Here is a 24,618-nt window from a genome sequence, read left to right as displayed (position 1 = left end):
TGCCACTATATGGCCAAAAGTATTTGGACACCTTCTCATGAGCCTGCTGGACATCCCACTGTAAAAGCGAATGCTATTAAATACAGTGACCTCTGTTGAGAGAGCTACTCACAAGACTTTGAAGTATAACTGTAGGAATTTGTGCCCATTCAGTCATTATTTGTAAGGCTGGGTGCTGATGTTGATGTGCCGGTTCATTCCAAACCTGTTGAGTGGAGCTGAGATCAGGACTCTGGAGTTTCTTTATGTTTTATAGAGCTTCAGTCATGCTGGAACAGGGAAGGGCCTTCCCTAAACTGTTGCTGCAAAGTTGGAAACATATTAAATATAAAATATAACTGATTTATTACACGTTAGCAGTTGTGGCCGAAACACATGAATTCGATCATTAGAAAGGGCGTTCTAATACTTTTGTCCATACTGTGTATGTGGACATCCCATAGCCTTTCTGGGAAGGGTTTCCACAAGGTTTGGAGTGTGCCTGTAGGAATTTGTGCTCGTTTAGTAAAGGAAAAATGTGTAAATTGCCCATATTGTAAACTTTGTACCGACATGAATAAAAATGTATGTGTTTAAATGGCCCATAATAAAAGAGCCAAGGTTCTAATACAAATAGAACTTTACTGACTAATGTGGCAGTGAAAGCTGTTGTGTGACGCTGAACATCTCGTCCTCCGTCCTGTCCTCTGCTCTCGGTATTATCTCGAGACCTGGACAGTCCGGCACTATTAACAGCCATGAATTTATCTTATCTGCCTGAGGGAAGGAGACAGAGGAACCAGATATGATTCATTCTGAACCCTCTTATGGACTGAACTTCTCTGAGTGCTGTTCTCAGACGCTCCTGCTGCTGTTCTTCATAATCCACAACGCAAAAGATTCATCCCACAGAGCCGCAGTGTTCAGTAACCAGGAGAGGGTTCACATACTAACCAGCTAACCAGAAAAACAAGTGGCTTGGCTGGTAGAGTGGGTGCCGCACAGCAGTATGGGCCTCAATGACCTGGGTTTGTTCCTCATCTTCAGTCAGTATCTGTGAGGAGTTTCTTGTGTGTGAGTGTGTTGTTTACCTCCCATTTATCAGAAAACATGCCAGTATGTGTATGACTGTATGTACAGTCCTCTGCACAATTATTGACATCCTGGTACATGCATAGGGCAGCATGGTGGCTCGGTGGGTAGCACTGTCGCCTCACAGCAGGAAGGTCCTGGGTTCGATCCCCAGGCGGGGCGGTCCGGGTCCTTTCTGTGCTGAGTTTGCATGTTTTCTTCGTGTCTGCGTGGGTTGAAAAGCTGGGATAGGCTCCAGCACCCCTCTGCAACCCTAATTGGATAAGCAGTTAAGAAAGTGAGTAAGTGAGTGGTACGTGCATATTTAAGAAAGAGGCACCAGTACATACCCTCTTATTCATTTATTAATTGTACTGTATATTACTGCTTTTTCCAGGTCAGGGTTGCAGTGAGCCACCGTGCTGCCCTCATACCCACTCAAAAAGGTTAAATCATGTTTCACCTTTATATAGGGGTTTGGGTGCTGGAAGAGGTTAAAATTCATGTGGGGCTTCAGGCACAAATTCCCACAGACACTGTCCTGGTAGAAAGTCTTATAGAAAGTAGAAAAGTAGAAAAAAAGTAATCCAGAAAAGTAGATCATATTAAAGCTACAAAGGAAAGAGGGAGCCATTAAATATACAGCTGTCCAGCAAGCTCATGATCAGGTGTCCCAATATTTTTGTCCATATAGTGCATATATTGCTAGGATACTGGCTGAGTGAAGGGAACAAAGTGCACTTGGTGTAAGGGTGGGATCTCCAGTTCAGACATCTCCGCTGGTGATTTTAAGCTCATGCTACCATCTTGTGGAAGGATACACATCATTACACACCATCGTGACAGGAGAGTTAAGATTAAGCTGAACATGTCTAATCTCAACTCTGGCCTACACCCAAGGACGGATTAAGGATAGTCTGGGCCCCTGGGCAATTGGTAATAAACATTTAAGAAAAAAGAATTAACAGTGACATGAACTAAATGTAAGCAGTAAAAGAACAAAAGTGTGTGTGTGTGTGTGTGTGTGTGTGTGTGTGTGTGTGTGTGTGTGTGTCGGGGTCTGGGAGAGAGTTAAACTCAGGGATGATGTTATTAAATCTGGGGAAGAACTAGGACCGAATGTGGTGGTGTTTGGTGCACTGGGTGAGGAAGCTGTTGGAACACATAGCCTGATTGTATGTGAATCTTTCCCTAGTCTTTTAACAGTGGACACTTTCTGATCAGAGGATGTGGGTGGCTTTATATTTTTGGTCGGAGTGATGCTCTCCTCCTGGCATTGACAATGAAGTGTTAAGAAATCCCAACAACACTGCTGCACCTGATACACTCACAGCAGAACGTGACACATTAATGTCATAGCGGTGCATAAAAGTGGTTGATACATGGTGCACATGGGGTGACGAAGTTTGGGGAATAACAGATGAGCTACAGTCAGTAATTGTATACCTACAAGATTCGTAAAGTAAGCAGGGATACGTAAAAGATAGGTGCACCTAAGAGTGGTCTGTGTGGGTGCAGGTGCTGCTGTTGGCCGGTAGGTGTCAGTGCTGTAAACGCAGAAATAGAGGGAGGGTCAGGCCGCGTTATTGCACTCCTCAAACCCGGGCTGTTTTGTTCGCTTCTATTAATTTCTCTTTCGGAACAGATTGAATTCTCGGCTCGTTTCTGTGAACGCTTCCCCGTGCTGAAGCGGGTCATGCAGTCCTGGCGAAGGTAATGAGCCGCAAAGCCCTCGGGTCTCGGCTTAGCAGCGCCCATAAACTGCACCGCAACTGGAATGACTGGCAGTCCAGGTGGGTTTCGCTTTCAAATATAGCGCGGGGATTCTGCGGCCTAACGCGGATCACTTGTTTTACAATGACCGCGTTCCGTAATGGTGAGCGTCAGCCCAGGACATGTGGTGGAATTATTTTAAATAACATAGATAATTTAAGTGATGATTAATATATACGGTACTTTGCTTTGAAATTATTTGTTGAACCTTCTTACCATTGAGCTCCTATGTAAGCTACACAGCTATAGCCACGTTAGCATTGATTTACATGGCATTTTTAAACAACCGCCCGAATGTTAACGGTGCTTTTATAGCGTTTATTAAATACTATCATGCTCTTATTTAGAATTTAACATTTTAGTGCCTGGTGATATCGCCACATTTGAGCATTCTGTTAAATAACCGCGGTGTTTGTTAGCAAAGGTTAGATGCAGGCCGCACTTCAATCCGAACCTTATCCACTACAGCTGTCTACTAACTAGTGTCTTATTATGTAGACCCATGCGCCCTATCTAGTACACTAGATTTAAATTACTTGTACGTTTGAGACGTTTGTTGAGTCGTGTATTGTAATGTGTTTACACCTGGTTCAGGTCTTTGCTATTTAATACAGCATTTAATAGTTAAAACAGATGTTTTACAGCTGGAAAGCATGTTAAATCTATACACACTTTTATATTAGGTGTACAGGTGAAGTCAAAAGTTTTATTTACATAGACGTTCTAGTAAGAGAGATAGAGCTGAATCTCATGACTGTCTTGATGTTCCACTGATTTGTGTTTAATTGTTTTTAATGATTTGATTACATTTATCAGTAAATTTACAAGTATTTTCACCATACAAGTCCACAAATCATCGTATTACACACTATAAAAAGTATTGGGACACCCCATCCATATATAAAACTATATGTTTCATCCACTCGAACTGCTAACACGTGTAATAAATTTATTATATTAAGTAAATTATATTCTTCAACCTTTGAAGCAACCTTTTAGGGAAGGCTGTTTCTTGTTCTGACTTGATGAAATGCTGACATAAAGAAGGCCTGGCTCTCAAACTACATCCCAATTCAACCAAACTGGGCCAGTCATGTCTTAATGGACTGTACTTTGTGCACAGCCATTCTACTTCATCCACATCATCCTCTGTAGGATTTGGATTTACCATTGTATGTACATTTTTAGAGCGTATTATCTACATTTCTTAACAAAATTCATTGCAAGCAGTATTTAATTTAGAACAAGTATAGCACAATTCCATTTCATCCTGTTCTTCAGATATCACAACACGCATGTCTCTTAGGTGGTGCAGAATGCTAGAAAGTTAGTCCACTGCTTACTCACTTTTCGGTAGTGCTATTGGCCTGGCCAGGTACTCGACAGATCCAACTGACCATGTCTGAGACAGGGGAGGCTAGAGGAGCGATTCCCGCTGTCCAGTCGAATCCAAATCAGAATGCACGGATTTCTTCACGGTCCATCAGCTGTCCAGATATTTGTTCTCTGGCACCCCAGCTTCAGTAAAAGATACGATAAGTACACATGGGCCACAAAGATCAAAGCCATTAGGATGAAAGGGTGTGTGTTCCTGCTGTCCAGCTCACGGTTGTGTTTTAAGGACGAGACTTGGACTTTACGAAGATTTGTTTATTTTTTTGTATGCAAATATACAAGGTTTCCCTTCACTGATGAGTATTAATTTGTTTCAGAAGCGACAGTGCATCAGCCAGCCAGGACGGTGTGAAGTGCAGCGTCTCTAGAGACCACGGTTCAGCAGCCCTTTACGACCCTGCACCCGCTGACCAGTCCGCTACCCCAGCACCGCACGATGATGCCTACTCGGGCCCTGGCACATTGGAAGATGGAGGTGGGTTTGACATCGGTTAAATAGCTGTGATAAGAAGTGTACATCAGTTTCAACCAAAAACTCAATCGGAGACGTATTTTGTTTACTGAAAAAGGTGAATAGAATTCCTGGACTGCTATGATCTGTACGTAAGCTTTTGATCGGCCCTGCCCTCTCGCTTTATCGTGTGTAGGAATGCATTGGGTGCAAAGTTGAGTTTTAAATTTGACAAGTTCCTGCTAGGAATTGAAAATGAAACTAACCCGACCGAGTACACTTTGTGTGTATGGAAAGCACCGTGTTTTACTTATTGAGATTTTTAAATCGTTGGGGTGTGCTGCTGTGTGAAATTCGAGATGGACCCGGTTCCTTTTGAGCTTGTTCCATCACTGAAGTCCATTTCATCAACGCTTGTGGAAATACTGGGTTACTGTTTACTGGTAATGGCCTGCCGTGGTAGTGTTGGCACATTCCTGCTCACCATCTAGCGCCTTCTGACGTGAGGTAGAAAAATTCTGAGGATCCGCTGCTGCATTTGGATTTGTAATGGTTCTTTGTGTAAGTGATTCACTGCTAATTTCATCCTAACAGATTCCTTATTGCTGCTTTACAGACATTTCCAGTCACTTATTCTGATTGGGAGTATTTCAAATGCACTTCTTTCCCAGTTTTCCTCCCAATCTAGTTTTATTTACTAACTCCTGACCGAGAAGGGTTGTAACTAACACGCACCCCACCTCCGACACGTGTGCTCTGACTGACTGCTTTATCCCCCCTCCCCCAGGCAGGTTCATAAGGAGATCCGTATCACGTACGGAGAGCCAGCCAGTCGTCCCTGTAGGTGCTCAGCCAGTAGTTAGAAGCGCTGAGATGTAAAACTGCTCCTAGTCTAGTCTGAATGAGTATTTAAGGTACCAGGGTATGTTCGTGTAGGTTTCAAGCTGCCTCCTGTGTACCATAGGTCACGGTTTTTCAAACCCTGGATGAGCCAAAGAATGGGTCGCAGAGAAAAATAATAATAATTAAATACAGGCACGTAAACACAAAATGAACTTGTACACGAACGTCCCTTCGTGGAGGCTTTTATGTTACACCTTGTAAACCACAGTGGGAGCAGATTCTTACCAATTAACTATGTTGAATTATTACGCTTGCAGTCTATTATCAGCTCGCTGGGTGTCTAGATTAATGTGATTGGCTATGTCCGGGGGTGGTGGTGTGGCCGAAAGCCCTGCGATGGATTGGCGTCCATGGTAGTCCCGCCCTGCGCCCAGTGTTTCCTTGTGCATCTGAACCCACTGCGACCCTGACCACGATGTCATGATTGATGAACGTGAAATGAGTAAACCTGTCGAGCATAAGCGCCTGTAAAGTGGATGTGAGATGATGAAATATTTTGGATAAAACGCAACAGCTAATGCAAACATGCATAATTCATTACTAGTGACTACTGGAAGGATTCACTGCATTATGAAGCTTCTGTAAATGCCTTAGAGTCAATTGGGGGACCTTTTTTCACCCTGTCTGGATAAACTGACGGGAAGAGCTTTGAACAGGCTTATTACGTTCTGAATTGTGAATAAATACGACTGCAGAAACATATTGAAGATGCACGTGCTGTTCGCTTATGATTTAAAGCACATGCAGTGTGTGTGTGTGTGTGTGTGTGTGTGTGTGTGCAGAGACGTTATTGTGTGTCGTTAAACGTCTGGTAAATCTGGATAGGTTTTAATTTCTGGCCGTTTCTTCGCAGGTGTGTATGACGCAGATGGAGGCCTCGGTGAAAATACATTTGGTTGGAAGTCGTTGGGGCAAGAGTTGAGGATCAATGATGTGACCGTGGATTTACCCAGTTTTCAGCATGGAAACCGTGCTTTAGCTGCAAAGGACATGAGGAAATCACAGGGTAACTGTCCCGGCCTCCTTCATTCATTTTTATATCGCAGCGTTTGGGTGGTTTGGTGGGTAGCACTGTCGCCTCACAGCAAGAAGGTCCTGGATTCGATTCCCAAGTGTAGCGGTCCGGGTCCTTTCTGTGTGGAGTTTGCATGTTCTCCCCGTGTCTGTGTGTGTTTCCGGTTTCCTCCCACAGTACAAAGACGTGCAAGTGAGGCGAATTGGAGATACCGTGACTGTGTTTGCCTTTAAATCTTGAACTAATGAATCCAGTTGTGTGCGCAGTAACTACCTGTCGTGTCATGAATGTAAGCAAAGTGTGTAAAACGTGACGTCCTAATGAATAAATAAATAAATATCAGAGTGTTTCTAGTGCCATGTCAGTGATTTGGCCTGCTCTGTTCTCACATCAGTAAAGCAGTAGTGAGGGTTTCTGATTTGAATATCTTGGGACGGTAGAAGGAAATGAGAAACCACAAACACACAGGCGGTAGAGGACGTCCATTTATTGGCCCATTTATAACACCAACTACGGTGTGTGTGTGTATATTTTGTACCTGATCTTTTTTGATCTGTCTGTGCCATTGGGTAACCTAACATAGATACCGAAATACACAGCATGGACCAAAATATCGGGACATCCCTTCTATTGTTTTAATTCATGTTGTCCAACCACAACAATTGCTAGGAGTTCCGGCTTGACCTGACCCCTGTGTGCAAAGCAGATGCTTTAGAGGCATGAGGATAAGCTTGTTTTGTTTCTTGACTACCAGGCGTACAAATGCTTGTGACTAGATGGGCACAAATTCCCACAGATGTGCTTAAGTCATGTCAGAAGCTTTCTCCTACAATCTTCCTGCTCAAGGTCTAATACCATCGATATTTAAAGCAACATCTATATGTGAAAGGGCAATGGGTACTGACATAGTAGTCGAATGGTTGCTGGTCCAAGCCCCATTATCAATGTCAGTATGCCTCTGTTGAGGCCCCTGAGTGAAGCTTTGCATTATATTCAGTCACAATTTGTGGTGGAAAGTGTCTCCTGATGCCGTGCAGGAATGTAATTAATAAACCGGTCACTTCTATAAAAGTGTACTGAGACTACGGGGCAGATTATTGTACAATATATTTTTATATATATTTAAATATGAGAGGATTTTGTCCGTTCCGTGCTTTTCCAGACCGACCGCAGACTCATTCTGATGAGTCTCGGCTTGCCAACCTTCTGCGGAGGGTGTCGCGGGAGGACGACCGGGACCGCAGACTGGCCACCATGAAACAGCTGAGGGAGCTGATCGTGCACTCTGAAAACAAAGTGGTAGGTTCTCGCTCGCTTTGGAAATCCAACTCGTAACGAACTGGCTTTTGGGTCAGCGCACAACTGACCGGTTAAATAATGCTTCTCTGCTTTCTTGGAACAGGTCTTGGTGAAACAGTTGGATAATATTTTGAGCACCCTGAATGACATTTTTAATGAAAGGTATGACACCATCATAGACTATATAAATCATCACAGGTCCGCATTTTATGGCTCTGTGTTGGTAAGCATGTAGATAACCAACCTCCAGATGTTTCCAGCTGCTGTGCTTGTGTGTGTTTATATCATGCTGAAGGTTTTCTCTTCTCCTCCTACAGCAGTAAGCTCCTGCAGGAGCTCAGACAGGAAGCTGCCTGCTGTCTGGGTCTGCTGTGCACGGCCCTCAGTTACGAGGCAGAGAGGATCTTCAAGTGGATGTTCGCGAAGTTCGGCGCCTGCGCCAAGGACGAGGTGAAGCTGCTGTACCTGGTGGCGGTGTACAAGGCGTTGGAGACGGCGGGGGAGAAGAAGGGTTTCTCGCCTCTAATGCAGGTGTGCTTTCGGCACCCTACAACTTAGGCATTAATAGACTCATCGATTCAAATAAAGGGTCTCGGAGAAAGTTAATCATTAAATCTGCGCTTTCTGTATCGTCTCCTTTCTTTGCAGTTGGTCATGAGCAGCCTTCAGTCCATTCTGGAGAACTTGGACACCCCCGAGCTGCTGTGTCGGAGCGTGAAATGCATCCTGCTGGTGGCGCGATGCTACCCGCACGTCTTCAGCACCAACTTCAGAGTAAGGAAGCGCTCGCCGTGGCGTTTCGTTTGCTCCCTCGCGGTGAACGCCGGGTCCTAATGATGCTCGTTTCTTTCACAGGATACGGTGGACATACTCGTTGGCTGGCACATAGATCACACGCAGAGGCAGGCTCTCACTCTACAGGTGTCTGGTAAGTGTGTGTGTGTGTGTGTGTGTGTGTGTGTGTGTGTGTGAGAGAGAGAGTGGGCTCATATTTATTTGCTGTCGTCTCATTACCTGCACTTGTTCTCAGGATGGTTGCAGAGTCTGGAGCAGTTCTGGGTGGCAGATTTGGCTTTTTCTACAACTTTGTTGGGTCAGTTTCTGGAAGACATGGAGGCGTACGCAGAGGTAAAGGTTTTGTTCATCCAGTTCATCCCTTTCCAAAGTGTTTTTCGGAGGTGCAATATTGGGCGTTTTTTTTTTTTTGTTTGTTTGTTTTTTGCAGGACTTGAGCCACGTAGCGTCCGGAGAAGCGGTGGACGAAGATGTGCCGCCTCCCGCCGTGTCTCTACCTAAGCTGGCGGCCCTGCTGCGGGTCTTCAGCACCGTGGTGCGCAGCATCGGACAAAGATTCAACCCAGTCCGTGGACCCCCAATCACGGAGCCGTACGTCACTGACGTGAGTGTTAAATATATTGTACTGGCGGTGTTATTACTCGTGTTCTTGCCACCGCTTTCGAACCCTTGTTCACCACGCGCTCTCTTTGCGACAGGTTTTGAGCCGGGTGTTGGCCTGCGTCACCGCGGCTAAGCAGGTCTTCTTCTCCGAGGTCGTTCTGACGGCAGGGAACGAGTGCGTGTGTGTCCTGCTGACCAGCATGGACTCGGGCAGCCAGCTGACCGGACCGGTCATCTCCTACGGCCTGGACCAGCTGGACAGCTGCCAGTCCTGCGGCGCCGAGTACAGCGTCGGTGTCCTGAATCTGCTCACACAGGTGAGAGACCTCTCGGTCTTGTTATCGCGTGGGCGTACGACAATGAAGACCTGCGCTAAAGAAAAACAATGACTGACTGATGATAACCCTGCAGTCATGGGTGTACTTACATTTTTGTTTACTTTTACTCCTTGTGCCTGCAGACCGTGGAGCAGATAAACACCAAGCTTCCCGTCACGTTCGTGGAAAAGCTGCTCGCCCCCGACTCTAAGCTCTTGGAGCTGCGTTTCCATAGAGACCGAGAGGTACAGCACCAACGGTGAAGCGCGCTTTTCATTTCATTTTTTTCTTATCTGACGTCCGACGCGCTTCGTCTCCTCCAGGTGATGGCGGCGGCGCACGGCGTGTACCAGGCCGTGCTGAGTCTGAAGAACATCCCCATCCTGGAGGCAGCGTATAAGCTGGTACTGGGGGAGATGTGCTGCGCCCTGGACAGTCTGCTGGCGCCCCTGGGGCTGCCGTCGGCCTGTTCCGGCATCCAGCACGCGGCGTTCAACCAGCTGCACTTCGGCCCTGAGAGAGCGGAGTACATCCTCATCTTCAACCTGAGCGCCCTCACCACCATCGGCAACACCAAGAACTCGCTCATCGGGGTGAGCGCGCGCCTCTTCTTGATGGAAACCAGTTTTGGTTTAAATCTTCACATTTTGGTTGGAATCTTGGGGCGCCTTAACTGGTCTGCAGGGGCCACACTTGAGACAACACCAGCATTGAGACAACGATGTGTCTGTGTAGGCGCCCAGCCGGCTGATAGCAGGGCTGAGATTGGAACTTGTGGGCCAGTGATAGCTCAGTGGTTAAGGTACTGGACTAGTAAACAGAAGGTTGCCGGTTCAAGCCCCGCCACCGTTGGGTCCCTGAGCAAGGCCCTCAACCCTCAATTGTAAGCTTTGGATAAAAGCGTCTGCTAAATGCTGAAAATGAAAATGTAAATGAGATCTTCGCACTCGCGTGTCCCTTCTTTCCATTTTTCATCTCCCCACAGATGTGTGTGAGACCTTGTCAGTGATCTCTCTCTACACAGACGCATTTTACGTCATCCTACGCTCCCGAGAAGAGGGCGTGTCTAAATTCTTAGCTCGCTTAAAATGCTCCTACTGAGGAGTGATGATCTGGCTGAGTGATGAGGGAGCGTCCGACTGAGTTCTTTTTAAACCTAAATAGACTCTCATTGATGTTTAATTAGTATAAAGGTGCACGAGTGTCGTTTAGGGGCGGTTTAAGCGTTTCCGGTACACGGCGGGAAGACGTTAGTGATGTGAAAGTAGAGCGTCTAAATAATCTGCCTCATGAGCGCCGTGTCTGATTAGAATCCTCTCTAACGAGGCAGCTGATCAGGTAGGCAGTAAACAGCGAGGCAGCACACTAGGTTTTCTAAACGGCGTCAGTATGATTTGGTGATCGTGTTAATGTTAATGCGCTGTGTTTGTTTTGTTTGTGTTGCAGATGTGGGCTCTGTCGCCCACCGTGTTCGCTCTCCTCAGTCAGAACTTTCTGGTAGTTCACAGGGAGCTGGCTGTGCACTACCCCGCGGTTCAGTACGCTGTGCTTTACACCCTCTACTCGCACTGCACCAGGTATGCACACTCTGTAAGCTCGGCTTTCTAAAACGACATCCCTGAACGACGTCTTCGGGCAGAGAAGCTTTTGACTTACACCGAGCAGGCATAACTTTATGAGCGCTGACGGGTGAAGTGAATAACACTGATTATCTCTTCATCTCGGCACCTGTTAGTTCGGGGGTGTATTAGGCATAGTGATGGCTAGAATACTGCAGCTCTTGTGGGGTGTGTCCAGGTCTGCAGTGGTCAGTATCTATTGAAAGTGCTCCAAGGAAGGAACAGTGGTAAACTGGCATAATGTTATGCCTGATCGGTGTATGTTTACGCATTGCTGCATCGTGATTGGATTATTCCACGAACGTACATGTGCAGGCGTTTCTAATAAAATGGCCAGTACTTCACACACCCTTTCTCTTCCGTGCTAGACACGAGCACTTCATCTCCAGCAGCCTGAGCTCGTCTTCGCCCTCGCTGTTCGACGTTGCCGTCATCAGCACAGTTACCACGGCAACCAAGAAGCATTTCAGCACACTTCTCAGTTTGCTGGGGATGCTGCTGAGTAAGGAACACCTGAACCCCGAGGCTAGGTACGACCCCGCTCGCCTGTGATGACGCTGAGCTCGTCGTCGGCGCCGCCGTGCTCGGGTCTGAAGGTGTGTGTGTGTGTTTTCTCTGCAGGAAGCTGCTGCTCACCTGGTGTCTGGAAGTCGCTCTGCTGATGAAGAAGTCGGAAACGTTCTCGCCGCTGTTCTCGCTGCCCTCCTTCAACCGGTTCTGTAAAGGACTTCTTGCAAACGGTAGGTGGAAATCGGAACAGGTCTGCCTACTGGAACCGTTCAAGTCAAGTCAAATTTATTTATGTAGCGCTTTTTACAATGGACATCGTCTCAAAGCAACTTTACAGAATCCAGGACCAACAGACCAAAAACCCCTATTGAGCAAGCTGAGGGTGACAGTGGCAAGGAAAAACTCCCTTAAAATGTCAGGAAGAGCCGCTCAGGTGGCGCTGCACGCGCTGCAACCAGAGCTGGGTTTCGAAAGTGCGTCGTTTCGAATCCAGCTCTGCCTTCAGCCGGTCGAAGGCTGGGCGGCTATATGGACAACGATTGGCCTGTTGTTCAGGTGGGGGGGGGGTGGGATTGGAGACCGGAGGGGGTGGGTCGGTCTCTGTCGGAATGCGATTACGACCTCTGCCGGCTGATTAAGAGGCGCCTACACGAGATGAGGGAGGGTGCCCTTGGGGTGTGTCTCTCCGCATGCAGCGCTGGGTGGCGCCAAACTCATCAATGTGTGGGTGGCAAAGATGCATCCGGCTTGCTGCCAGTGTTTCGGAGGGGATGTTGGCTAGCTTTGATCTCATCTGTCAGGACGGGGTTCGGCATAGACGGAGAGGAAGCACGATGCAAATTGAACAATTGGATGCGCTAAAGGAAGAAGCCTTGAGAGGAACCAGACTCGGCAGGGACCCCCGTCCTTTTTGGGTGGCCTGGAGGATATTTTAAATAAATAAGACTATAACTAGTTATAGTTAAAGTTATAACTAGCAAAAATATAACTTGAGTTCTTCATTATTCAGTCCAGTCTGTGATAAAATTTGTTATAAGTTCTGGACATTTTTGGTGCAGACATGCCAGGTTTCCATCACATCTAGTAGGAGCAGCATTGTTGGCACTGAAGTCTCGACTTGCAGTCTTTAACCTCGAGAGGGTGAACAGGTTTCCGTCAGAACCACCCCGGGGTAAAACAACAGAAGATGTAGCTACAATGTGAAGCTGAACTTCTATATATTTATATAGCAGAATTTATAGATGCAGGGTGGGGGCGGCACGGTGGCTAAGTGGGTAGCACTGTCTCCTCACAGCAAGAAGGTCCTGGGTTCGATCCCCAGGCGGGGCGGTCCGGGTCCTTTCTGTGTGGAGTTTGCATGTTCTCCCCGTGTCTGCGTGGGTTTCCTCCCACAGTCCCAATACGTGCATGTGAGGTAAACCGGAGATACAAATTTGTCCATGACTGTTTGACATTTAATAAATCTTGTGTAAGCAGTAACTACCTGTCCAGTCATGAGTGTAAAATCCTAACAAACAAACAAACTCGATCATGATTAAAGTGTCGCTAGATTCTCTGCTGACTGACGGCTGTTTGTGCTCTTTTTTCTGATGAAGCTTTGAACGAAGACCCCGGCGTTTGCCTCCAGACCTGCAGCAGCCTGCAGGTTCTGTCCTCGTCCCTGCCCACGGAGCTTCTGCAGAGGTCAGCAGTGCGTTCTGCATCTACACATCAGTGCTCATACGGTAGTGATCATACAGTAATCGAACCGCGGCCGGTTTTGTGTGCAGGTGTGTGGACGTGTGCCGCGTGCAGCTGGTTCACTCGGCGGTGAGGGTCAGACAGGCCTTCGGGAAGTTGCTCCGGTCTGTTCCGCTGCACGTCGCGCTGAGGTGAGTCCGGCGTCTCGGTCACATGATCTGCGTCCGCGTTTGGGCCGCTCGAGCCCTTCGTACAAACACACACTGTATGGTCAAAAGTATTCGGACACCTGACCATGACTTAATCAAATCTATGTATTCTTTCCCTCTTGTTTTATTTAATTAGATTTTCATGTTTTACCTCTGCTTTTACCTGGTCAGGGTCACGGTGGATCTGGCTTCCATGGAATCACTGGGTGCAATGCAGTACCACACACCAGACAGGGTGCCAATCCATTACAATGCTTTGACCATCCCCCTTTGTTAGACCTAGCCAATTAGGTCTGTTTGTAGATGCCCGACCGGGTGACTAATGTTTTAATACTGTGTTAGCCCACCATCACTGAGATCCAGGTTTGAATCTCATCTGTGCTATCAAAGCACCGCGATGGACTATCACCTTGTCCATGGTTTTACTGTCTGCCCAGTCCTTCCCTGTGAAACTGGCCCTACCGTGACCCTGACCATGATGAAGCGGTTGAAGAAAAGGAAATGAAAAGCAAATACAATGTACAGATGAAACTATTAAATGCATCATCTGACACTTATCCATCAATTACTCAGCAAATCTTTTGGTCTTGAGCTTTTTATCCCTTATTATTATATTTGTTTCCCTTATTATTATTATTATTATTATATTTGTTTATTTTTTTACAACTAGCAGCAATCGCAGCTCCTCCGAGATTCACGAGATTTCTCTCGCCATCCGCCGGCACATGGGCAAAGCGCCCAGCAACACCTTCCACCCACAAGACTTCTCTGACCTCATCAGCTTCATCTTATACGGCACGGTCCATCGTGGCGGGTATGAAGACGATCAGAATTGTCCTTAGTATTTTTATTCTTTATCTACAGGGACTTACTGAAGTGTGTGTGTGTGTGTGTGTGTGTGTGTGTGTGTGTGTGTGTGTGTGTGTGTGTGTGTGTGTGTGTGTGTGTGTGTGTGTGTGTGTGTGTGTGTGTGTGTGTGTGTTAACAGGAAGGAGCCTTGGTTGGAGCGTCTGTACCACAGCTGCCAGCGTATGGAGAAGCGGGATGGTGCCGTAGTGCCCCGGTCTCTGCTGAAGACCGAGGCTGTGCTCTGGCAGTGGGCTGTATGGGAGGCCGCCCAGTTCACCGTCCTGTCCAAACTGCGCACTCCTTTGGGCCGCGCGCAGGACACGTTCCAAACTATCGAAGGTCGGCACGTAACTGATTGGCACTTATGAGTTTTGTAAATGGCCAAAAGTCTATGGACACCTGACTATTTAAAGTGATGGCCTGTGCCTTTTGTAGGAATGATCCGCAGTCTGGCGGCGCACAGCTTGAACAGCGAGCAGGAGCTGAGTCAGTGGAGCGGAGGAGAGAGCGACGAGGGCCACCACATCAACCAGCTCCGCCTGGCTCTGCTGCTGCAGTTCCTGGAGAACCTGGAGAAGCTCATGTACAATGCTTACGAGGGCTGTGCCAACGCCCTCACTGCTCCACCCAAGGTAAACGCGTCAACCTCGTCACAATCAGCCAGGTCACCAGCCTCGATGATGATGATCTAACTGTTATCCATCCATTTGTGAAATTTAGCATGTTTTCTGGATTAGTTCTGGCTTTGTGTTCCATTACTTTGATTATAGTAACACAAGTGAGTCAAGAACAACTCAAACGTCATTATTTATTTACATGTACGACATCTAGCAGACGCCGTCATCCAAAGAGACTTAAAACCGTAGCTAATTACAGTGCAAGTAAATAGGTTAAGTGTCTGGCACCTTTAATGGCCTTACAATGGCAACTTGGTGGTGGTGGGACTTGAACCAGTGACCTGATCAGTCCAGTACCTTAACTGCCAAACTGCCATTGCCCACGTTCAGCACAAAAAACATTCATTACAAGCTTCAAGTAATAAATAATTAACATATTGAGACTCGTTCTTGCTCCCCAGGGCATCAGAACCTTCTTCTACACCAACCGTCAGACGTGCCAGGACTGGCTGACCAGGATACGCTTGGCACTCATGAGGGTGGGACTCATGTCCGGGCACCCAGCGGTCACCGTTCGGCACGGCTTCGACCTGCTTGCGGAGATCAAAAGCAGCAACGCACCGGTACGCTCCCGGTGTTCCTTTACAATCTTAAGTATTTCGAGGTAGCCACGTGGTTGTTGTTCACTGTTGAACTTTATGGTCCATGTAGGGTCCTGAGCTGGAGGTTCCCATCACCATGCTGGTGGAAGCGCTTTGCGAGTTGCGCTGTCCAGAGGCCATCCAGGGTCTGGTGGCGTGGAGCACGACCACCATGGGAAAGAGTCTAGCCTGGCTGGGCTCAGTGGCGTTACAGGCGGAGGGGAAGTAAGTTCTGAACTCAACTGAACCACAGTGAGAGCTATTAATAGTGAATTATTTTCTACAAGCCAGTTGGGATAATGGTTTTAAGGACAGACTAATTCAAAAATTCAGCTTTTTTAAAATCAGATTAGGACCATCGAGTAGCTCTAGCATAACCGTCGGCCTTGTTGTGTCCTCAGGTTTGAAAAGGCGGCTCTGGAGTATCAGGAGCAGCTTTGTGCCGTCACTGGCGTGGACTGTTCGATCAAAGGCTTCGACAGATCCTTACTAAAGGTCACTAACTCCACCATGAGTAACAGCTCCAGCCCGAAGCACACGAGCAGTGGTGAGCAAACAATCACGTGTCCTTATTTTTATTATTTATAGATTAACGGTTATTGCACGACTACTTAAAACACACTGTGTTCGAACTCTGACTCCATCCAGACCGCTCCTAGTAAGGGGTCGCACCTGCGTATTTGATTCGCTGTGTGATGTATTTAGGGGACGGTAGGAAGACGGTCCTGTTGAAGTCCAGCGAGTGCTCTCCCGAGGTCCTGAATTTTCTGGCTAATAAGGCGTGCGAGTGTTACGTGGCTCTGAGTGACTGGTCGTCGGTGCAGGAGTGGCAGGCCAGCATGCTGGCGCTCAAGAAGAACAGCAGCAACTCCGCCACGGTGAACCTAAAGACGGACTTCAACTACATCAGGTGAGCAGCACATCCGTCACATAAGACTGCAGCTGTGCTACTGTTGTGCTTCACAACGTGCCAGATTGGAATCAGCAGTAGCCTAGAAAGTAGAGATGTGGGTTACCAACGAGAAGGTTGTCAGTTTGAATCCTGGCTCTGCCATGCAGCCACTTTTGGGACTTTAAGCAAGGCTCTTAACTAGAGATGGGACGATCGATCGGCTACGAATCGGTATCGGCCGATTTGTAATCAAAATATGCTATCGGCGATCGGCGATATTTCCTAAAAGTAGCCGATCCGATCGTGTGATATATAAAGACCATGTTAAGTTAACAGCTCAGTGGATTGATCCAGACTGTGAGCTACGAAGCACCAACCATCACATCACCATTCATCAACAATCGTACAGAAACCATCGTACGATGTAATTTTGCTGATTGTAATATTTACTTTAAAAAGATAATTTGACCCGGTCACATCTGAGTCGATTCTATCAACACGTTATATAAACTCCTGGTTCACTTTGGTAAATCGTAAGCGGTTCTTACTTGTGATGTAGATGAGAACAGAAGACGTTACAGAGCCAATCAGAGGCAAAAGTTTATTCATTACCAAATTCGTTAGTTCAGGATCATCTGCTGAACTTTTAGAAAACTTTTAGCTCCTTAGACGGAACGAGTCTGACGGTCGGTTACAGATCTGTGGTAATATCAGTGTAATGAAGCTTTTTAATGTAAGAGAGTCACACAGAATGTTCTGTAGTAGCCGGTGTTTATTTAAAACCACGACATTTAATTAATAACAGTAAACACGGAGAGAGAACCGAGAAGAGAAACTTACGCTTCACATAAAAACGAATCAACTCATGAATCAATGAATCACTTATAGCGATACTGTGAACAAAGCGTCTCTACTAAAGGCACAAACACACACACACACACACACACGCGCTGCTCCGATTTATCTTTACTGTGAGGCTCTTTTTAAGTTTATTTACTGCTAATCCCCCCCCCCCCCCCCCCCGATCGGAATCCGCTATCGGCCATCGGCCGATGTCCCTGAAAGGAGATCGGAATCGGTGCCAAAAACCCCGATACATCTCTACTCTTAACCCTCTCCCAGCTTCCGAAGAACATTTCATTGTTCTGTTAATGTATATATGACCACTAAATGCATTCCATATGCACTAGAATGCACCACATTTTCAATAGAAAACAGGCCAGGACTGCAGTCAGGTCAGTTAAGCACCTGCACTCTTGCATTACGAAGCCGAACGTGTAAAAATGGCTTTGTGTTAGGTTAAAACAAGCCTGGAAATCAGTTAAATATGAATCTTAACGGTAGCAAGGCTTGTCCCTTCTCAGACTGCTGCCTGTTGGCACCAGTTGTGTTTTAGAAGTACTTTAGCCCAGTAGTTTGGGCAAAATAATCTGGTTTTATCAGTCATTCAGGTCTTTAAGCTGATGAACTAAGAGGAACTATAATCAGTCCAACATTTAATAGAACCCTCATGTCACATGCACAGTTGTACAGTGGGTCCTAATGGCTTTTGGACTGAACAGTAGATGACCTGAATGGTCGTTTTTTGTCTTGTCTGGTGAAATTGAATGATGGTTCATCATTATTTCCATAAACAATTCATGCTTACGTCTTGCAGAGCCGTAAACATCATCTGTGTGTTTCAGAGCACTGAGCAGGTTCGAGGATGGGGATTTCTCAGAGTGTCGGACGCAGTTGGAGCTTCTGCCTGGAGAAGATTACGGCCTCCTCAACTCCACCACGAAGGATAAGCTAGGTGTGTCTGACTTGGAAAGTGTCTGAAGTTTGGTGCAGATTAAACCATCATATCTCGCAGCCATAAAAATAAAGTATAAGGAAAAGAAATTACAAACGGACTCAAACAACATCTGTTGTTAGATCCAGTTTAGGATTTTGTCAAGTCAAATTAATTTGTATAGCGCTTTTCACAATGAACTTTACAGAATCCAGGACCAACAGACCAAAAACCCATGTTGAGCAGCCGAGGGCGACAGTGGCAGGAAAAACTCCCTTAAAATTACAGAAAGAAACCAGACTCGGCAGGGACCCGTCCTTCTTGGGTGGCCTTGGGAATAATTTAAATAATTAGGATTTACGCAAACCATACATACTCAAAATTCCATATTCCATACATAAGCTCTTCATTATTCGTCTGTGATAAAGTGCGTAGTGAGTTCTCGACGTTGTTGGTGCAAACACGCCAGGTTCCGTCACATCTAGCAGGAGCAGCATTGTAGGCACAGCGGTCTCGACTTGTCTCGACAGTGAGGTGTATCCTAAGTGTCTGTCTCCAAGTACATGGAAGAGTAGTCTCTTCTTCTATTGTTGGAAACCCTACCCTACCCCAAACACTTACTTCATGCTGTTAAGAAAATCAAAAGCTCCCACAACACCGGCTGCTGGCAGTCTCTGTCCGCAGTCGAGCGAGTTCCGACATTCAGTCATCACAACATGACTTTGACTTGATTGATTGTGTTTGTGTGTACAGACCTGAAGAGGCTCCTGCCGGCTGTGCTCAGCCCCGATCCGTCAGAGCTGCAGAAAGCCATCGAGGTTCAGCTGCTGAGGAGTGCTGTGGGTGCAGTCACATCCACCAACCATGAGCAGGACCAGAAGGTTCTTCCTTCGTCTGAGTAAGTGTGCTGCAGCTGCGATGGACTGTACAGTAAATAACCAGCCTAAGATCTGCCGATATTGTTCTTTTGCTTAGACGGTCCTAAAAAGTGTAGTGCTCTGAATTGTAATGACAAGGTGGTTCAGACCTTAATTAAACAGACCTTTCCGATTTGGGACAGCACCTATTTTACCTTTGTTTATTTCATGTATGGTGTCGTGTCGGCACGAGCCACTTTTAGCTCATCTGGAGTCCTGAAGCTGATCCTGATATCTCTGATTTTCTCACATGCGTTCTTTCTCATGTGCCTCTGCAGCACTCTGGTTAAATACCTGAAGCAGACGGGTCGGATCTCTCTCGGGCCCCTGCGTCTGTCTACTCTCACTCTGTCTGATACCCTGCCCACCCTTACCATCCTGCAGCTCCACTGCACCAGCTCCCTGGAGTCTTCGCTTTGCAGCCAGCACCCGTCAGAGGTCAGTCGGACGCATCGTGACTGTAACGATGAATGAGCTCTTCGGTCTTAAAAAAATTGACATGAACCAGACTGTTAAGCCCAGCTCGCCAGTTATCTCTTTCTTTTTCCTCTGTAGGAATGTCTGATCCCGCTTTTCAGCGAAGCCCTGAGCACGTGTAAGCAGCAGGACGTTCAGCCGTGGATGCACGCCCTCCGATACAGCATATTCCAGCGCCAGCTCTTCCTCAAACTCAAAGGTAATCGGTAGATATTCACCGTGATGGCTGCATGTCGTGGAAGATCATCGTCTAATGCACGAATTCATCTTCTCTAGGCACCGCCGGTCCTGTCGACTCTCACCTGGTGGAGCTGTCTTTGACGGCAGTGAAGTTTGCCCGTAAGCAGGGTAACATCGCGCTGGCTACACGACTGCTGGCTCAGTGCAGCGAGTCGCCCGCTGACGACTCCCAGGTTTCGGAGCTGGTGCAGAGCTTCAAGCAGCTGTCTCTAGAGGGCGTCGTTGCCGAGAAGTGGGGACCTGAGCTGAAGATCGAACGAGCCAAAGTGCTCTTCACTGCAGGTTAGACGACACCCGAGTCGACCTGTTAACCACCCGCCTGTTAAAATTGTTCACGTTAGGTTTTTTTTTTCACCTCTGTTTAGGTCAGTCTACGGCTGCTATGGAGATGCTGAGTTCGTGCGCGCTGTCCTACTGTCGGTCGGGAAAGAACGAGCGCGCCGCCTGCCGCTCGGTGCTCACGCTGTGCAAGTGGCTGTTGGCCGACTGGAAGGATCTGACGCCGCAGCTTAAGCAGGCGGTGAAGAAAAACTCCAGCAGTCCGCCGTCCACCCTCAGCAAGAACGTTACCGCCCTGCTGGAGCTGCCCGTGGAGGAGCAGGACATGCCTCGCATCACCACAGAGACCACAGGTCTCGTTCCACTATGATGCTTTTGTACTTTTGCTGTAATTACTACATGAACGTTCTACTTCATGACTTCGTAAACATTTTAGAAGTCTTGCGCTTTGAAATGTGGTGGTGGTAGTGCCAAGTTATCATGGCAATCAGTCAGGAAATGAGCTGTACTTATTCCAATAAGGGAAAAGAGCCATTTAAAATACGTTATATCTTATAATATGTACATTTATTATGTTGGATTCTGTCCCCTTCTCTCCCCAATTTTATTTTGTGTTCTACATCACCACTATTATTAGGGATGTAACGATACACACTACCCACGATGCGATACGATTCACGATACAATTTTTTTAACTAAATGAAATTAAAGACAAATTATGACACTGTATTTGTGCTTATATTTAATTCATCTAAATAATGAATGTCCTTTTATTTATTAGATAGGCGCAAACTACATTTCCCTTATTCTGTAATAAAATATATAGCGCCAGCGCCCTCTGCTGTTTAAAGTGAATATCGATTCATCTTAAATGATTAACCGATTCAAATCGCGGCACATGCGCACCGATTTTTAACTGTCTTCCGGTGCGCCGTTACATCCCTGACTATTATACATACATTAATGCCCTGGGTTGTGACCCCGGGGTGGGTTGTGAGCCAAGAAAATGTGTTGCAGGAAAGAAATAATAAGAAATAAACTAATTTTAAAAGTTACTGAACACCCCCTTGTGGAGGCTTTATGTCACATTTTGTAAACCACTGTGATCAGATTGCCATGGTTTTTATTAATTAAGTATTGAGGCTTCAAAAATCAATCATTTTATTGACTTGATTTAGTTACTACCACTATGTGCTAAAAAAAAATAAATGAATACATAATCTATTAGACTTAGTTTATTAAGATTCTGGGCACATTTTGAAACGAGAGAATTATTTAAGAAAATCATCATTGAGACTCGGATCGATGGCTATAATTTTCGAGAACGTCATCCAGTCTGGTCAAATAAGTTTCTCCATTAAAGAAATGATTAAGCTCACAGTGCGTGACACCCAGTCCAGACATTTCTAACGTGTCCTTTTTCTTTTCCTAGTGAGCGTCGGGGTCGGAGAAGCAGACTTCGTCCTGGGCCAGTTGTACCAGCTCTCTGCCACTCAGGCCCCTGAAGTTGCCAAGTCCTGGGCTGCTCTGGCCAGCTGGGCGTACAGATGGGGTCGGAAGGTCGTAGATAACGCCAGGTACGTCCGTGTTTAGTCTCTGTACAGATGGATGTATATGTACATGCACGGTTAGAGCTTATATATATATATGTGTGTGTGTGTGTGTGTGTGTATACGTTTTGCTTCCTGTAGCCAAGGAGAAGGTGTCCCGCTGCTGCCAGAGGAGAAAATGCAGATAGAGGCGCTTCTTCCGTCCGGCACCAGCGAGGAGGATAAAGAGACCATTTTCAGTATTTTGGGCCAAGCCATGTGCCGGCCAGCTGGTATCCAGGTGAGGTGATTTAGATCCAGTAATGTTTGTGCTGCTTTATGGTGCTTTTTGGATAAAGCCTGGAAAAGATATATAAGCCACATATTAGTTTTTTAGGTCACTCAGTATATAGTTTGTGATGGATTGGTGCCCTATCCAGAGTATTCCTGCCTTGTGCCTAGTGTTTCCCATTGGAACTGGGCCTGCTGCGACCTTGACCAGGATAAAGCTGTTGTTGAAAATAAAATATAAGAAATTCTAATACTGTTACGTGTTTTGGAAGTTTTTTTTTCACCATCATTTAACCGTAATGAATGTCTAATTAATACCTATTTAAAATATTATCGTTATTTCAGGTCATTTAACAGTATTTTTGTGTGTGCCTGTGTGTGTGATGTATAACATTACCCCAGGACGAGGACATGGCTTTGCAGAACGAAGAAGACGACGAGGACGACATGGTGGACGTGATCTGGAGGCAGCTTCTGAGCTCGTGCCCGTGGCTGGCCGAGGTGGACGACGGGGTGATGGAGGGGCTGATCCGGGTGTGGAGGAGGGTGGTCGACCGCATCTTCAGCCTCTATCGCGTCTCCTGCAGAGCCTATTTCACCTTCCTCAAACTAAACGCCGGACAGGTCAGCATGGCCTCTCTATAAAGACCTACGGTTTATTTCCCGGCCGGGGCACGAACTGTAAAGCTCTTATTTCTAAGGTTCCGACTGGCTGTGTCTCATTATACGATCTCACTAAATGTCTGATAAATGACGTCGTAATTCTGAAGGACGATGGTTTAAATTTGCTTACACTGATGTGCTCACCAGTGCGGAGATCTCGAGCTCTAGCGTTTGGATCTCAGTTCTGCTGTCAGCCAGTCGGGCACCTACACAGACACACGCTTATTATTAAATAAAATCTTATAAACCCTTTAGGAATTAATCGGTTCCTTTAGGGGTCACCACAGCAACCACATATTCAATTTGGCAGCTTTGACACGGCATGCTTGGGACCGGCGCAAAGGGTGCACTGATATTTAATCATGATTCTGTCACTGATGTTCTTTTTCAGCATCATGATCTGATCCTGGGTTCTCTCTCCTTCAGGTTCCGATCGATGAGGACGACCCCAAACTTCTACTGAACCCCCAGAGCAACAAGCAGAGCAGCGACGATGTGATTGTGATGGCGACGTTGCGTCTGCTCCGCCTGCTGGTGAAGCACGCCGGGGAGCTCAGGGAGGGGCTGGAGCTCGGCCTGGCCGCCACGCCCACTGCCCCCTGGAGAGGTGAGGCGCGGTCACTAAAACTCGAAATCACTGGCATTGGAGAAGGCTGACCTGTCTGTGTAGCCAACCATCACAAAGTGCTGATAGCATAATGACCGGAACAAAGAAGACGCTGTTTTACTCGGTGAATTGAAGGGCTGTGTATCAAACCACACAATACGGACATTAAGTATGATACAATACGTCGGTTCTAGGTATAAGTATGTACGATAGAAGCAAAAATGTTCATTGTTTTATACTTTATATCTAGAAATAAATATCAAATATAAAAATACAGTATGTAGGCACTTTCCTCTGCTCTGTGCACCCTGTGGTAAACTAGTACTCCTTATATGGCCCATATTTCTTGCTTCCTAGACAAACGGGTCTGGAAAATATGTAGTGTGCACCAGACGTCGTGGTGTGACGCTGACCATAGGCACTTGGCGTGGCAGCTGTTTAGATTCACCGCTGGCTGTGTTTTGTCTCGCAGGCATCATTCCACAGTTGTTCTCCAGACTGAATCACCCCGAGGCCTACATCCGGCAGAGCATCTGCAGCCTGCTGTGCCGCGTGGCCCACGACTCGCCCCACCTCATCCTCTACCCGGCCATCGTGGGCTCCATCTCGCTCGGAGGAGAAGCCCAGGCAGCGGGTACGTCTCGACGTCTCGGCCATCATAGGCGCCTTTTTTTTAAGAACCAATGTAAATAAAATGGTATTCGTGTCTTTAAATTACAGCTTGAATACTTAGAAAAATGTGTAAAGTTGTCTGTGTATGAGCCTGATCGTTAAAGGAACGCTTTAACCATTAATTCAGTTCTCCATCAATAAGAGCTTTAATATTTAAATCATAATAAAAAATGTAAATATTGTGGCTCTGTTTATGGTTTGTTTGGTTATACATGTTAATGCATAGAGGCTTCATCATAGCAGTCATATGGAATGAGTACAAGTGTTCATCTGACGCCCACGCTACGTCTGTTTGAATCAGGCACCAAGCTGCCCACGCTGCTGGGTAACATTCCCGGTGAGGCGATTTGCGAGGGGGAGGGAGAGACGGGTAGCGCGCCCACCTCTCAGGAGAGCGGCCGAGTGGACGAGCTGGGACCGTGTTCCGTCGAGGACCAGGCCATGATGCAGGACTGTTACAGCAAGATCGTGGACACCCTGTCTGCCGCCAACCCCACCATGGTGCTGCAGGTACGGTTGTGTGTTCAGATTTAAGCGCGCGCGTGTGTAAG

At 46.8% G+C, this 24,618-nt stretch overlaps 1 protein-coding gene across 2 annotated transcripts in view; it reads left to right on the top strand.

The window, feature by feature from the left end:
* The first annotated feature begins 2,681 nt into the window (after window positions 1–2,681).
* The window catches only part of smg1 (SMG1 nonsense mediated mRNA decay associated PI3K related kinase), a 35,085-nt gene continuing 13,148 nt past the window's right edge, over window positions 2,682–24,618 (top strand). Inside the window, exons 1-37 of one of the 2 annotated variants that reach the window (XM_062984929.1) lie at window positions 2,682–2,843; window positions 4,536–4,693; window positions 6,426–6,578; window positions 7,750–7,886; window positions 7,990–8,048; window positions 8,204–8,417; window positions 8,535–8,660; window positions 8,742–8,814; window positions 8,917–9,014; window positions 9,112–9,285; window positions 9,380–9,601; window positions 9,745–9,846; window positions 9,925–10,194; window positions 11,048–11,178; window positions 11,589–11,750; window positions 11,842–11,960; window positions 13,326–13,413; window positions 13,500–13,601; window positions 14,293–14,433; window positions 14,608–14,807; window positions 14,904–15,100; window positions 15,547–15,708; window positions 15,797–15,951; window positions 16,128–16,273; window positions 16,432–16,636; window positions 18,304–18,413; window positions 19,146–19,290; window positions 19,588–19,747; window positions 19,865–19,985; window positions 20,063–20,308; window positions 20,392–20,658; window positions 21,738–21,882; window positions 21,997–22,135; window positions 22,528–22,749; window positions 23,215–23,395; window positions 23,868–24,029; window positions 24,369–24,577. In XM_062984929.1, the coding sequence (XP_062840999.1) occupies window positions 2,767–2,843; window positions 4,536–4,693; window positions 6,426–6,578; window positions 7,750–7,886; window positions 7,990–8,048; window positions 8,204–8,417; window positions 8,535–8,660; window positions 8,742–8,814; window positions 8,917–9,014; window positions 9,112–9,285; window positions 9,380–9,601; window positions 9,745–9,846; window positions 9,925–10,194; window positions 11,048–11,178; window positions 11,589–11,750; window positions 11,842–11,960; window positions 13,326–13,413; window positions 13,500–13,601; window positions 14,293–14,433; window positions 14,608–14,807; window positions 14,904–15,100; window positions 15,547–15,708; window positions 15,797–15,951; window positions 16,128–16,273; window positions 16,432–16,636; window positions 18,304–18,413; window positions 19,146–19,290; window positions 19,588–19,747; window positions 19,865–19,985; window positions 20,063–20,308; window positions 20,392–20,658; window positions 21,738–21,882; window positions 21,997–22,135; window positions 22,528–22,749; window positions 23,215–23,395; window positions 23,868–24,029; window positions 24,369–24,577 (5,778 nt within the window). In that variant the 5' untranslated portion in view covers window positions 2,682–2,766. Of the gene's footprint in view, window positions 2,844–4,535; window positions 4,694–6,425; window positions 6,579–7,749; window positions 7,887–7,989; window positions 8,049–8,203; window positions 8,418–8,534; window positions 8,661–8,741; window positions 8,815–8,916; window positions 9,015–9,111; window positions 9,286–9,379; window positions 9,602–9,744; window positions 9,847–9,924; window positions 10,195–11,047; window positions 11,179–11,588; window positions 11,751–11,841; window positions 11,961–13,325; window positions 13,414–13,499; window positions 13,602–14,289; window positions 14,434–14,607; window positions 14,808–14,903; window positions 15,101–15,546; window positions 15,709–15,796; window positions 15,952–16,127; window positions 16,274–16,431; window positions 16,637–18,303; window positions 18,414–19,145; window positions 19,291–19,587; window positions 19,748–19,864; window positions 19,986–20,062; window positions 20,309–20,391; window positions 20,659–21,737; window positions 21,883–21,996; window positions 22,136–22,527; window positions 22,750–23,214; window positions 23,396–23,867; window positions 24,030–24,368; window positions 24,578–24,618 lie in introns of both variants that reach the window. The other variant, XM_062984928.1, reaches the window with a different exon arrangement.

The sequence above is a fragment of the Trichomycterus rosablanca genome, chromosome 22 (assembly GCF_030014385.1).
Source record: "Trichomycterus rosablanca isolate fTriRos1 chromosome 22, fTriRos1.hap1, whole genome shotgun sequence".
NCBI lineage: Eukaryota > Metazoa > Chordata > Actinopteri > Siluriformes > Trichomycteridae > Trichomycterus > Trichomycterus rosablanca.
The sequence above is the reverse complement of the archived record's forward strand: the minus strand, read 5'-3'. Positions and strand labels throughout refer to the sequence as shown.